Here is a 13,410-nt window from a genome sequence, read left to right on the forward strand (position 1 = left end):
CAGAGAAACCCTGTCTCGAAAAAAAAACCAAAAAAAAAAAAACCAAAAAAACAAAAAACCAAACNCCCAAAACACAANAAAAANAAAAAAAAAAAAAGAAAGAAAGAAAAAAAAAGTGACTATGACTAAGTAGGCTTCATCCCAGAGATGCAGGGATGTACAATATACAACATATACAAATCGATAACTGTAACCCACCATATAAGCAATCTGAAGGCTAAAGGCCACATGATCTCATTGGATGCAGAAGACCTTTGACAAAACTCTAACACCCCTTCATAATAAAAGTCCTGGAGATTAGCTACATAAGGGTGTGGTAGTTTGATTAGGTTTAGCCCCCATATTCTCGTGTTTGAATGCTTGGCCCATGAGGAATGGCACTATTTGGAGGTGTGGCCCTGTTGGATAAAGTGCTTTACTGTTGGTGCGGGCTTTGAGGGTTTCTATGCTCAAGCTATGGCCAGTGAGACAGTCCCTCCTTGCTGTCTGTGGATTAAGATGTAGAACTCTCAGCCCCTTTTCTAGCACCATGCCTGCCTGGATGCTGCCATGCTTTCCACCATGACAACAATGGACTAAATCTCAGGAACTGCAAATGTTTCCCTTCATAAGAGTTGCCTTGGTCATGGTGTCTCTTCACAGCAATAAAACCCTAAGACACCTGGCCAAGTTGCTTTTGGTCATCGTGTTTATCACAGCAACAGAAAGCTAACTAGAATGCCATGTAACTTTCTGTCCCCTGGCTTTGCACTTTGGTTAAATTGTTTGTGTATGACCATTACCACAGATTAATAATTGTTTTATACAGTTGCTTTTTAAGTCAGGAGAGCAAGAGGATTATGCAGAATAATGAATTGAAGTAGGGAAGTGGGGGGGGGGTATGGGGGACTTTTGGGATAGCACTGGAAATGTAATTGAGGAAAATACGTAATAAAAAATATTAAAAATTAAAAAAAAAAGAAGTTATCATACATTAAAGAGTTACCTTTACTGGCACTCTGTGTAGATCTGTTACTGTCTTTGCTCATGTCAGCCTGACGAACCCTGGTTGCATCACTGCATGGAAATGTGCCCCTGCTAACTCATCTGGGATGCTCTCAGTCTGCTTTTGCTTCTGATGACAAGTGGAACACTGAGTTCTTATTTGATAGTCATTTACTTTCTGCTCTTGAATATATAATTCCACTATCTTCTGGTCTCCATGCTTTTGTGAAGATCACCTAAAATGCAGCTACTCCTTCCCTATTTCAGGGCTGCCTTTGATAACATGACTATGTGACTTCTTGGTATACAGAGCTTCCTGAGTTGCCGATCAGTGATTTTCACCCAGTTGGAGTCTTTGGCTATTTACAATTTGTTTTTGTCTTCCCCTTTTTAAAAGTCCATGTAAGCTTAAGTCCAGTGCACAGGTCTGAATTTTTCTTCACCCTTTTTGTTTCTGTCCTTTAGAAATGGATTTTTTTTTCAAGACAGAGTTTCTGTGTAGCCTTAGCCATCCTGGAACTCACTCTGTGGGCCAGGCTGGTCTTGAACTCAGGGATCTGTCTGCCTCTGACTCTGGAGTGGGATTAAAGGTGTGGGCCTGCCACCAATGCCACCGCTACCTGGCTTGGAAATGGATCATCTTAACTGACCAAAGTCTTGTTGTTCTTCTGGCAGCTCAAACATGTTGGACGCGGCTTGTCAAGTTTTCACTGTTGTTAGTGCATTCGGTTTCAGAATTTACGTTTCATATTTTCTATTTGGTAAACATCACTTTCACACTCTCCCCACGCTGGCCTGAAATGCTGTAGGGGTAATTGAGACAGACAACCTTGCACTTCTGACCTTCTTGCCTCTACTTGCCAAGTTGGGGATTGCAGATATTTGCCACCATGGAACCCAGGGCTTCACATGTTCCAGGAAGGCGCTCTACCAACAGAGCTACATCCTGGTTCCCGTCTTTGGTGTTTTTAGACATGTGTTTTCTATACTTCAGAATATTTAAATTAACATGCTATAAAGTCTTTGTCTAAAAATTCGATGTCAGGACTTCTTCAGGCACAGTTCCACTTGTTTTTCTTATATAATTTGTTTCTTTAAATGTTTTATTTATTTTGGTATGGAAAGCTGGACACTTTGGAGGATACTGTGGTGACTCAGGTCCTACTTACTCAGCCCCTAAGAGGTTTCCTATAGCTGTGGCTTTGGTTTTAGTGAGTCTAAGTGGTTCAGCAGTGTCTATATCTTTGTGATAATTGTGCACTACTGTCTGCTCTGGTGGTTTAGTGATCAGCTAATGGTGGGACAGATACTTCCCTACCTGAGCCAGTAAATCTCACCACGTGTTCTTGGGACTCGGAGGACACACCGGGGCAATCCTTCAACATGCAGAGGTGACAATGCTGCTTTTGGCTTTGTCTGCTTTTACAACCTCAAGGGCAACCTGAGACAAGTGCTTTGGATACTACCAGGTCTTTCTTGAACAAGAATAGGACCCTCTGGACATGCAGAGCTCTGCACTTGAGTGTCCGTCTGACTACTCTCAGGAAAGGAACATCAAAGCTTCCCCAACCCTCTGGCTGCCTCGTTCCTTTAAAATGCTTAGCCTATGGCTAGTTCCACAGGTCACCCACTAGATCTAGCAGCCACATGCTAATCAATTCTCTGAAGATCTCCCAGCAAATGTAGCATTGAAAAAGCTGTGACCACAGCTGGCAAGCTCACATGATCTGGAAATGAGGGCCTGAGAAAGGCCCAGCCATCCTGCCCCACCGTGTGGCCCCTGCACAGCTGCTAGCTCAGTTTTGTGTCCTGCAGTAGACATGGGAACGGGGCAGGTTATTATAATCAAGGCCCCCTGGTCTGTCAAGGCCCATCAAACACTGCTTGGATGGCTGCACTTTTTAGTAATTGTTGAGTTCTGAAGAAAAGTGGATTCTAACACCCTGGACAATTTTCTCTTTGCTTTTATGCAGTATGGAGAATTTTCAAATATCTTTCACCTACCACTTTACTGGCTCTGACCAAAATATATAATGTCCCCTTTCCCTTAACAAGATGAATTTGTTTGAAACAGTGAAGACTCTACCACCTACATTTCTGAGCATTCACATAATTCAAGTTCAGTTATTCTAAAGATATCAATTATTCCATACGCATATGACCAAACTACATGTAATACACATTTTAGACAATGACTATGCTCCAAGTGAATGTATATGCACGTACATGTACATACACACACCCCCTTAGGACAGTATGAAAGAAAACCTGATAGTCTTTATACAGATAAAAAGGTAATCCTCTCCCTACAGTAAAGTGACAAACTCAAACCCAAACCCAGTAACTCTTGTGTATTAATTACATGTAAAAATGATCTCCAATCCACCCTCTGTCCCGCCTTCACTGTGGCTGCCAGCACTTCGCGGTCTCTGAAGTGCAGAGGAGCATGCAGTCAGTCACGCATGCTGCAAAGGGCATCTTAGACCGAGAAGCACTGTCGTTTTCTGAGGATGGCAGTCGCTGGGCTACGCTCAATGCCTTTCCTACAGACACCTGCATCACTTAGATCACTAGCTCATGTCACTGGGAGGTACTTCCTGGATAGGGACAGTCACACTTGGGTTTAAACATGAAGCTACTTTCAGGGGTATGTGCTCGTTAAATCCTCTGCTTTAAGAAAAGGCAGGATGTTCAGAGTTCCTGGGGAAACACAGCAGAGCTTCACGGGGGCAAACTAGAAGGTGATCACAAAAATAAAATTATGTGCTGGCCCAGCGTTCTATTATGGTTCACAAATATGAAGAGTACATTATGTCTCAGTATCTAGTCACCGGAGCTTGCATGGTTCCTGTCCATTCCCAATCTGGGTTCATAATTTTAAAAAAATTTTTAATTTCCACTGAAGCATTTATCACACCCGAGCTTTCTATAGTCAAAATAAGGTCTGAGTTTTCAACCTGAGAAATTGAACTTTACTAATAACTTTAAAGCTGGTTTGAAAGCCCCCGGAGACTGTGAAATACATGTATATATTTAAACAAAATTGCACGTGGAGCCTGTAAAGTGGTGAAGGATTCTTCTTAGACTGTATTTTAACTCATCATCCTCGATGTGAGACAAATGTGACATGCTTGTCAGTCAGTCGGTGAGCTGTCTGTGAAAGGCTGTAGTGAGTGTTCATGACCAAAAGTGGTTCAAGAGGAGGACCAGAGATCAAGCCCAGTTCACCACTCTGCTCTGTCAGTCAGAGTGGAAACTCCTCAGGGTTCTTCAGTTCCACAACTTGGATTTCGAGTGCTTCGTTATGGATGCAGGGGGCCCACCAAGGGATTCCTCCCCAAGGCATAATCTAGCTAAAGGTTATGGGGAGGGCTGTAGCCATTGAGGAGTTACCCTTGACTAGTGAACAGCCCCTCCCCACTCAGTAGGCCATGAAAGTATGGAGATTTGGTGAAAAGGAGGCTCCATCCAGACAGAGAAGGGAATGCAAAAGGGGAATTTGGGGGTGCCAACAACTAAAAATTACTATATAAATGCATAAAACTGTCAAACAACAAAACATTTAAATTACACATATGCAATATGTATATCTATTACACATATATATTAGTTGAAAATACAGAATTTTTCACTTGCACAATGTTAATGTAATCAGGACTTTTTTTTTTTTTTTTGCTATGGTAACAATTATACTTAAAAGCATCAGTGGAGAATCAACTAAAAAGGCCTCTTTGGTTCGATTATACATCATAGAAAGACCTGTCCTCAAAGGCTAGCTTAGCTTTTAACTTAGCACTAATCAACCACACATGGGATGAAGATGAAAACTTACTTGAACAGATTTCCAAGCAGCCTCCTCCTCATTATCATTATTATTATTGTATGAAATATCTATCTGATCAGAAGAAACAACATATAGGGCTGGAGGTATAGCTCAGCAATAGGGTACTTACCCAGCATATACAGTATCTCCAGGAAAGGGAAGGAGAAGAAGGAAGGGGGAGAGGGAGAGAAGGATGGAGGGAGGGAGAGAGGGAGGGAGAAAGACAGAGGGAGGGAAGGAGGGAGGGAGCGGGAGGAGAGAAGATACAAAATAAGTCTTGCTTTTTTCCCAACGCTTCGGACACAACTGGAGTACACAGCACACAGGCAGGATTCCCTCAGTTGATAGCAGCTTTTTGTAATAGCAAAAGATTAATAATAATGATATCAGGGAGTCCAGCACAAGGCCTCCATGAGGAACAGCACCAGAGAAACCACCTTGTAAGTTCTACTTCTCATCAATTAAGTCCAGATACTGTACCCTAAGGTTGAGAGTGAGAGCCTAGAGGTTGTGTGTGCAGGCCCTGCTGTGGTTCAGTACACTGCAGTAACAGGAGGAGAGAAGACACCTGGAGTGTAAACACCTTTATTAAGAATTTAAACAAGTTAGAACAAAAGTATCCCACACCTTCTCTCAATGAGAATTCCTGAGTATCAGGGTGACATTTCATAGCTTCACTTAAGACATAAGATGGTCGAGGGCAAAACACAGATGCAGCCCTGTGTTTCCCTGTCGTTCATTTAAGTCAAGCACGTATGTGAAGTGTCAGGCCACATTTTCCTGCCTTCAGCTTATATACATGTCGGGGTTGTGCTGAAACTCCCATTATTCTGAAGGATGAAAGAAGAGGTACATTTGATCCAGATGCTCAGCTCCTATTATACTGTAGGCCTTTGAAATATTAAGGCTGAACAGAGCAAGTTGTGAAAGGGACGGGAGGAAGTAGGGACAGTGGCCACACATGGCATGCATGGCCGCTTTCTGCCTCTGCCATTACTTGGAAGAGTCTGCTTTTCAGGCAGCAGGTGGTGTGACTGCAAAGAGATCACACACTTGTCAGTAACTATGTAGGATTTTTGGCACTGTTAGAGCCTAGAATTACAGTCAGGCTGGCTAACAAAATGTCACCAACCAAAGTTTTGGGAAATAGCTTTTCCACCAAGCAAGCCTTCTTGATTTCCCTTTCAGTCTTGTCTTACATAAATCATACCAGTAAACAGAGAACTTCTACCCCCCAAAGCAGCCCAACCAACACCTGAAAGTAAAGCAGATTACGGCGGCATCCTTTCAGAGGAAGAGCCAATCAGCTGTCTCCCCAGAGAGCTCATCTCTCTGGCAAGGGAAAGCTCATGGGATTTTTGCAAAGGTGGAATGTAGACCCGTTCATTCCTTCTGTTTCTCTGGGGAGAAGTCAGAGGAAAATGAAGGCAATTTCATGTACCAGGTAAATACCACTAAGCCCCATCCACAGCACAGGATCAGATGCCTCAAACGTCCCAATTAGAGGAAAATCTTAGCAAAAAAAAAAAAAAAATTCAAAACGTCTTTTTCTGTAGTAGTTTAGAACAAAAGTATATTTAATTTGTGTCTACATCTTTGTTTTTAAATTCCTCTCAAAAAAACGTCTTCATAGGTTGCAAAACTTAGAAATAAGACAGGAAGTCTCCAGAGGGCGTGTGCTCTGGAGCCAGCTGTGCCTCTGCAGGAGCCTAACTGCTCCAGCCCGGGCACCCTGCCCTGCTATGCTGGCTGCTGAGGCCACAGGCGTTGCAGAGACTCTAGAAAGTGACAAGTTTCCAATGGAGAAGCTCCTAAGAATAATCTCCAGGGGAAATCATCCTCTGGGGAAAGACAGGATCATCACCAAACGTATGTCATCCAACAGTTAATTTGGTTCTATTATCAAATTAAGAGTTCTTCAGGGAACTGCAGCTCGGTTTAAATTAGATGTGGGGAAGCTCATTTGACTGAGTTTATATATGAGACACACTCACATACAAAGAAAAACACAGAAGACAACATGTCCTTAATTTGGGGGAGGATGTATTCCAACTTGAGGGAAAAGCGAAGGCCTTTTAGTTGTGAAGCCCAATCAGGACATTCCCAGAGTTCAGCACAGCCCTCCTCAGGACAGGGCAGGCAGGATGGAAGGGTCTGTCTCTCCTGGCCCAGCCGCACACACTGGCGATGGAAGGCAGTTGCAGTGGCTGAGCTGGCAGTGCTCCTAAGGCTCTTGAGTGTTTATCAACACAGCAGGTTAAAAGTCCGCAGACACTGGGTGGAGCAGCAGTAAGCCACAAAGCCAATACTTGTCCTCCTGGGGGTGGGGAGAGACGGAGGGAGAGAGGAACGATGTTAGCTCAGGAGTGCAGCTTCTGGTTCTTCCCCACTGGAGACACTTCTTTCTTTGTTAGAACAAGTGACTAGGCATGAACAGCAGACTGCATTGTAGAAATGTAAGGTGCTGTTTTCAATCTAAGCCCAGGCTGCAGGTAAGGCGTGTATGTGCATGTGTGCCCCTTCCGTTAGAGGGGTTTGGATGGCAACCACACCTGTTAACAGCTAAGCTTTTTCATCTTCTAAAGGGCAATCAAAGAACATGAAATACATTATAAAAGTCACAGCTAAGTATAATTTTTCACATCTATATTTCCATTACCTGGAGGCTGAGGCAGGAGGATTGCTATGAGTTCCAGGGCAGCCTGAGGTACAGAGTCAGACCCTGACTCAAAACGAAAACAACAACAACATAGAAAGAAAAAGCACCACCAATTTAGCTATAAAACATACACACTGCAGAGCGTAAGCACTCCCTACCATCTGAAGGAACTCATCCTAACGCATTCACACAGAGTGCTCACAGAATAATTTCAGAAGGCTTACGTGACTCCAAGGTCTTACATAATGGAGACACTCTTCTCCTGCTTGGGCACCTTTGTGTGGTGAGTCACGAGTTCCCTGGGGATCCTCATGTGCTTTGGACAGCACAGGCTCTTAGAGGCTCCTCTTCCCACCCAGAGAGCCGACGTCTGGTGTGGTGAGAGTGCTTTGCTGTTTTCCCAGGACTGCCTGTGCTGACTGCTCAGCACTGAATCCTAACTCTGCCTTTCTCCCTTGAAGCTGCACTGCTCATCATGTGCACTCAAAATGTCAGATGGAGTGACAGAGAGTGGCAAGGTTCTGGGAGAGCAAGCAGTCGGAACACCCAAAGGCCACAGCATCGTGGAAGTCTGTGGGGTGAGATAGCCAGTTCTGACTGAACAGAATTAAAAATCAACCAAACTAACCAAAACTCAGATATGCTTAATGTCTTCCAGCCTCAGTTCAAGACACAGTGAGAGAATTTCTACAGTGACCCTTAATAAATAATTTTCTCATGAGCTAAAAGACATGGCTGAAGCCCACATTCAGAGGATAGCAAATCAGATACCAGACTAAAGGTATCTTGATTTTTCATATGTGTAAGTGTAGTATGGGTGCCTGTTTGAATGTGCATGTGTATGCATAGATGTGGGGACCAGATGTGGATACGGTGCATCTTCCTTGACCTTCCCGCCTTGTATACTGAGGCAGGGGTTCCTCGATTGAACCTAGAGCTCTCAGTTCAGCTAGACTGGCTGCTTGGCTCACTTTTCCTGGGGACTGGAATTACAGACAAGGTGGTACACCAACACCACTTTATGTCGGTGCTGTGGATCCCAACTGCAGCTGGCCCACCTGTGCATCAATTACTGCTTAGCTCTGGGAAAGGGCGATGTGAAGGTCTTTAGGTAAGGCAAAGATCTGGGTTGATGAGGACAGGAACTTAAGGCTTCGAGAAGAACTAATCTAAGAATCTTGAGCCTTTGGAGATTTCATCATATTGGAAACCAATCTATCTCCTAAGAACATTAATGTTCTCTTACATAAAAAAGGTTTCAATGGCCTCCTGTAGGGTGGCTGCTGGAAAAGGAAGTGCCTAGCCTCTCTCTATTGAGGCAGGACCCACTAATACTCAAGGCCTGTAGTACCACAAAGAGACATAAGGGACAGTATGAACATTTTTTAATACATAAACTTGTCAGCCTAGAAGATCATTATCTTGAAGAACACAAATGACCAGAATTCACCTCTGCTAACTCATGGAACCTATGACCACTGAAGAGGTTGGATTTGTAATTTAAAAGATATTCCATTACCAGATGGGTTTCTTAGACCTTAACAGTTAAATCCTAACAGGAAAAGACCAATAAGGCTTTAATATAATTTCCTTTACAGAAAGGAAGAGTTTCCAACTCATGAGGACAGTATTTGCTTGACTCCCAAATCAAACAGAAACCAAACAAAACCTAAGCCCCAGAACATGATAGACTAACATCTCTCATGAGACTAGACTAAAAGTTACTCAACAAGTAACATCAAAAGGGATTAAAACAACACACAAACAAACAAACAATACACAGAGATCAAGGGAGAGCCACTCTGGGCATGTAAGGTGGCTAAATAGTTGAATCTATCAATGCGTCAACAAGCTAAATAAGGAGAATCATATGATCTTAAATAATACTTATACAAAGCATTTAAGCTAGGAGTAGTGGTTCATTCTGGGAAGACTAGAACTGAGAGGATACAACAGGACAACAGTCATAAATTAATGGCTAGCTTGGATTACATAGTGAGTCCTAGTCCAACCATGATTACAGAATAAGACCTGTACCTCTAAAGAAAGAAAGGACTGGAGAGATGGCTCAGAGGTTAAGAATACTGTTGCTCTTGCAGAGGACCTGGTTTCAGTTCTCAGCACTTACATGGTGGTTCACAACTATCTGTAATCCCAGTTCTAGAGGACCCAACAGGCATGCATGTGGTGCATATACATATATGCAGGCAGTAATACACAGAATAAAATAAAGAAAGAGGACAGCAGGGGAGAGAGGAAGGAAGGGAGAGGGGCAGAAGGAGGGGAGGAGAGAGGGAGGGAAGGAGGGAGGGAGAAAAGAGAGGAAGGGAGGGAGAGAAGAGAGGGAGAAGGGAGAGAAGGGAGGGAGGGAGACAGGAAGACAAAGCATTTGGCAACATACACTTCTCACCCTAAATGCTATTAGCAACGAAAGAGCAAACGGTGTTCCCTTAAGATGACAGATGAGAAAAGCAAGGAGTTCCTCTCAGAACCACAGCTGAGTGCTAGAAAGTCTAACCTCTGCCATAGAGCAAGAAAAAGGCAAACAGAAGTAAAGGTCTTATGCACTGGCCAGGCAGAAAAATCCTTGTAATGTACAAAAAAAAACAACAAAAAAAAAAACCAGTAAGTACCAGCAATAAGACAGTTGCAAAAACAAATTGTATTTCTTTATACTAACAATGAACACATGGAAATTGAAGTAAAACTACCATTTATGACTACAAAAAGAAAACCAAATCTCTGGGCATAAACAAAGCAGTTCAGCATCTGTATGCTAACAATCATCAGTTGCTGATAAAAGAAATAAAGGAAAGCCTTAGTCAGTGGAGACACACCACACTCATCAGTAGATCCAGTACTGCAGACATCAGTTCTGAGCAAACTCATCTATGGGCTAAACGTAATTCTCATAGGAAATCTAAAAAGGGGTTTTGGAGACAAAACCAACCAGCCAACCAACCAACCAACCAGACCCAAGAATAAGCTAAAAAGCAAAAACTAAAACAAAAAAACGTAGACCCAAGAATGAGCTAAAACAACTTCCAAGAGAAGAAGGAAATAAGCTGTCAACTCTACTTGCGTTGTTAATCCTATGACAGCTGCAGGTTGATGCTGGGTGAGAGGCAGATCGAAGAAATGGACTAGGATCCTAGAAAAGCTGCATGAGTGTACGTAACAGAGATGGCTGATCGCCGCTGTTGATCAGCAGGATTTAGGATCATCATGGAAACAACCCCCTCGGCATGTCAGAGATTTTCTAGATTAAATTAATTGAGGTAGAAGACCCACCTTAAAGGGCAGGTGGTACCAACACAAGTTCCATGTTAGCCTGGGCTACAGAGTAAGCCAGGTGTGATGCCACCTTTAACACCAGTACTCAAGAGGCACCGGAAAGCAGATCTCTGAGTTCAAGGCCAGCATGGTCTATGAAGTGAGTTCCAGGATAGCTAAGGCTACACAGAGATAACCTGTCTTGAGAAACCAAGAGACAGAGACAGACAGAGACTTTGTCTCAAACAAACAAACAAACAAACAAAACAAAACCAACTAAATTAAGCAAACCTGTCTTTAAAAGACAAAGGGCAGTAAGGAAACTTGGCTTTGCCGAGCTCCCCTCTGTGGTCCCAGGGAATTACAGCACGACCCGTGCTAGGCAAGTGTGCTCTGCCCTGATCTATGTCTCCAGCTTTTACTTTCCACTTTGAGACATGGTCTTTTTTCTTACTTTGTTTTCCAGGCTGACCTTGAACTTACTCAACAGCCCAGGAAGATGCTGGAGTTGCAATCCTCTGCCTCATCTACTCCCTGGTCCTGAACCTCCAAGCCTGGCTGGAATTGTTTTTCTTACTGTAGGAAATTATATACGCTTTTTGTTAGTTTCCATTGCTGTTAAGTTTTTGTTTTGATAGTGTGGGGTGGTAGGATCTAGGGACTCACATGCTAGGCAAGCACTCCGATGCTGAGCAATGTTTCCACCCTTCTCTATTATTAAAGTCAGAACTCTACCTGTAGTTATTTTTATTCGACATTGGGATATATACATTTGTATAAGTCACAAGTAAAATGGCTTTAGACACAAAAGATATTAAGTGTATAATGCATCTTGGAGAATTAGCTGATAAAAGTGGACTCTGCCTTTTACGATTTATTTTAGCTTTACTTGTTTGTGTGTGTTTGTGTGGGGCTGTGTACATGAGTGTAGCTGCCCTCAGAAGCCGAGGGACTGGATGCCTCTGGAGCACACACAACTGCTGGGGAGTGCTCCAGCTTAGTCTTGGTTTTAACGATAATTACAGGAAGCCAACTCCTTCGTAGCAAGGATACTATCCTTAATGCTGGAACCAGTAAGCTTCTAACTGTTAAGCTCTAAGTAAAAGAAGGTAAGTCTATGAAGGCCTGCTGGCAGGATGAGTGGCCCAGAGGCTCTACCTGGGCTACAAGGACACGACAAGGCTGTATACTTATGTTTCCCAGAGGCTCCTGTAGCAACAGGCTGTGTCTGTATATTGTGTGGATGGTTCAGTTGTCTGACGCAAGTCCACTGTGTGCTCACTGTGGCCCCAGAGGCTTGACGGTTTTAAGGGAGAAAGAGAACTAAGCAATAGCTCCAGTTAGGAAAGGCTGCCGACAAGTTCTACAAAGACCTCGAGGCATGACGCATACGTAGAATCTGTGTGTTTACAGCTGAGGCAGAAGAAAGAGCATTTGAGCTAGTTTTAAAATACAGAACTACGATGATTCCTTACGAGACAAATCACAACGCTGCTGGCACAGACTAGAGCCCACAAGCATCGCGAGAAATGTGGGATTTTCTCTTGTAATGTGTTTGCTGATTAAAAATAAAAAGCATATCTTTGACTCATTACAGAAATTCAAGCCAAAAGAAGAATAATATTTATATGAGCTGATAGAATGAAGTCCCACGCACATAACTTGTGGAAAAGTCACCTAACAGTGTGTCGTATACTGTTACATTTATGCCGTGGCAATTTTCTCACGAGAACATCCCTGTGCAGAACCAGAGGCTGCCCCAGACTCTGGGAGCAGGAAGAGTTAGGTAATGTAGTTACTGTAAATTCCTAGTACTGAGCACAGCACACAGTAGGTGGTCTATTAGTAATTTCTGAATAAGGCAATGAGAAAGAAACAGAAAGAACACCTGTTGGCAGTTAGTTAAGACAGGCCTGTGTTCCCAGCTACCCAGGAGGCCGAGGCAGGAGAACAGCAACTTCAAGGCCAGTTTGGGCAACATATGAGTCCTGGCCTCAAAAGATGAAATGTAAGGAGGGCAGGAATGGGTATAGCTCAGTGGCCCATCACTTGCCTAGCACATGGGAGGTTCTAGGTTCCATCCTAATCCTAGGGGGAAAATAAAAACCAAACAAATATATATCTTTTGAAGAGTATTTTTCTTATGGGACCTAGCATAAGTTACCTTGAGGGTGTCAATAGGCTTCTCTTAGAGGGAAAAATAATCCCAAACATCCATGCAAATAATGTATTTCTGATATGACTTGGTTTTCTAGAAGTAAGTGATAGGAATAAAAGAAAGGGCAAGGAGGTGTGGAACATCTCACAGGAGAGCACACGAGGAAAGAACTATCTGGAAGAGGTCATTAAAAAGTAGACCGCCATCTAGAGGGAGGAGGGAGTGTGGCCGTGTCCTGCACACCTAACCAAAGGGTCCTGGTCCCAAGGTGCAAGGCCCTCAAACCCACAGCGCTCATGTAGTCACTCTGCAGCACAGACTAAGATTCCCTCCAAGAATCAGAGTGTCATTCCAGGACTGACAGCAGCCTGAATGGAGCCACCTCACTGCTGCCTCCCCCAGGCCCTTTTATTGTACATAGGTCAATACATGCCAGCGTGTGCCTTCTGAGATGCACAGAGCACCAAAGTATTTCTTACAAGGATTCAATGGCCTACTCATGTTTTAGCGATT

The 13,410-nt window shown here is 43.4% G+C and overlaps 1 protein-coding gene across 2 annotated transcripts in view; it reads right to left on the minus strand.

Annotated features, from left to right (window-relative positions):
• Positions 1 to 5,376: 5,376 nt before the first annotated feature.
• Lrrc28 (leucine rich repeat containing 28) overlaps positions 5,377 to 13,410 on the minus strand; it is a 130,979-nt gene continuing 122,945 nt past the window's right edge. For both annotated transcript variants that reach the window (XM_021168029.2, XM_021168028.2), the window contains one exon: positions 5,377 to 7,124. In XM_021168029.2, the coding sequence (XP_021023688.1) occupies positions 7,052 to 7,124 (73 nt within the window). In that variant the 3' untranslated portion in view covers positions 5,377 to 7,051. The remainder of the gene's footprint in view (positions 7,125 to 13,410) is intronic.

The sequence above is a fragment of the Mus caroli genome, chromosome 7, assembly GCF_900094665.2.
Source record: "Mus caroli chromosome 7, CAROLI_EIJ_v1.1, whole genome shotgun sequence".
Taxonomy (NCBI): Eukaryota; Metazoa; Chordata; class Mammalia; order Rodentia; family Muridae; genus Mus; species Mus caroli.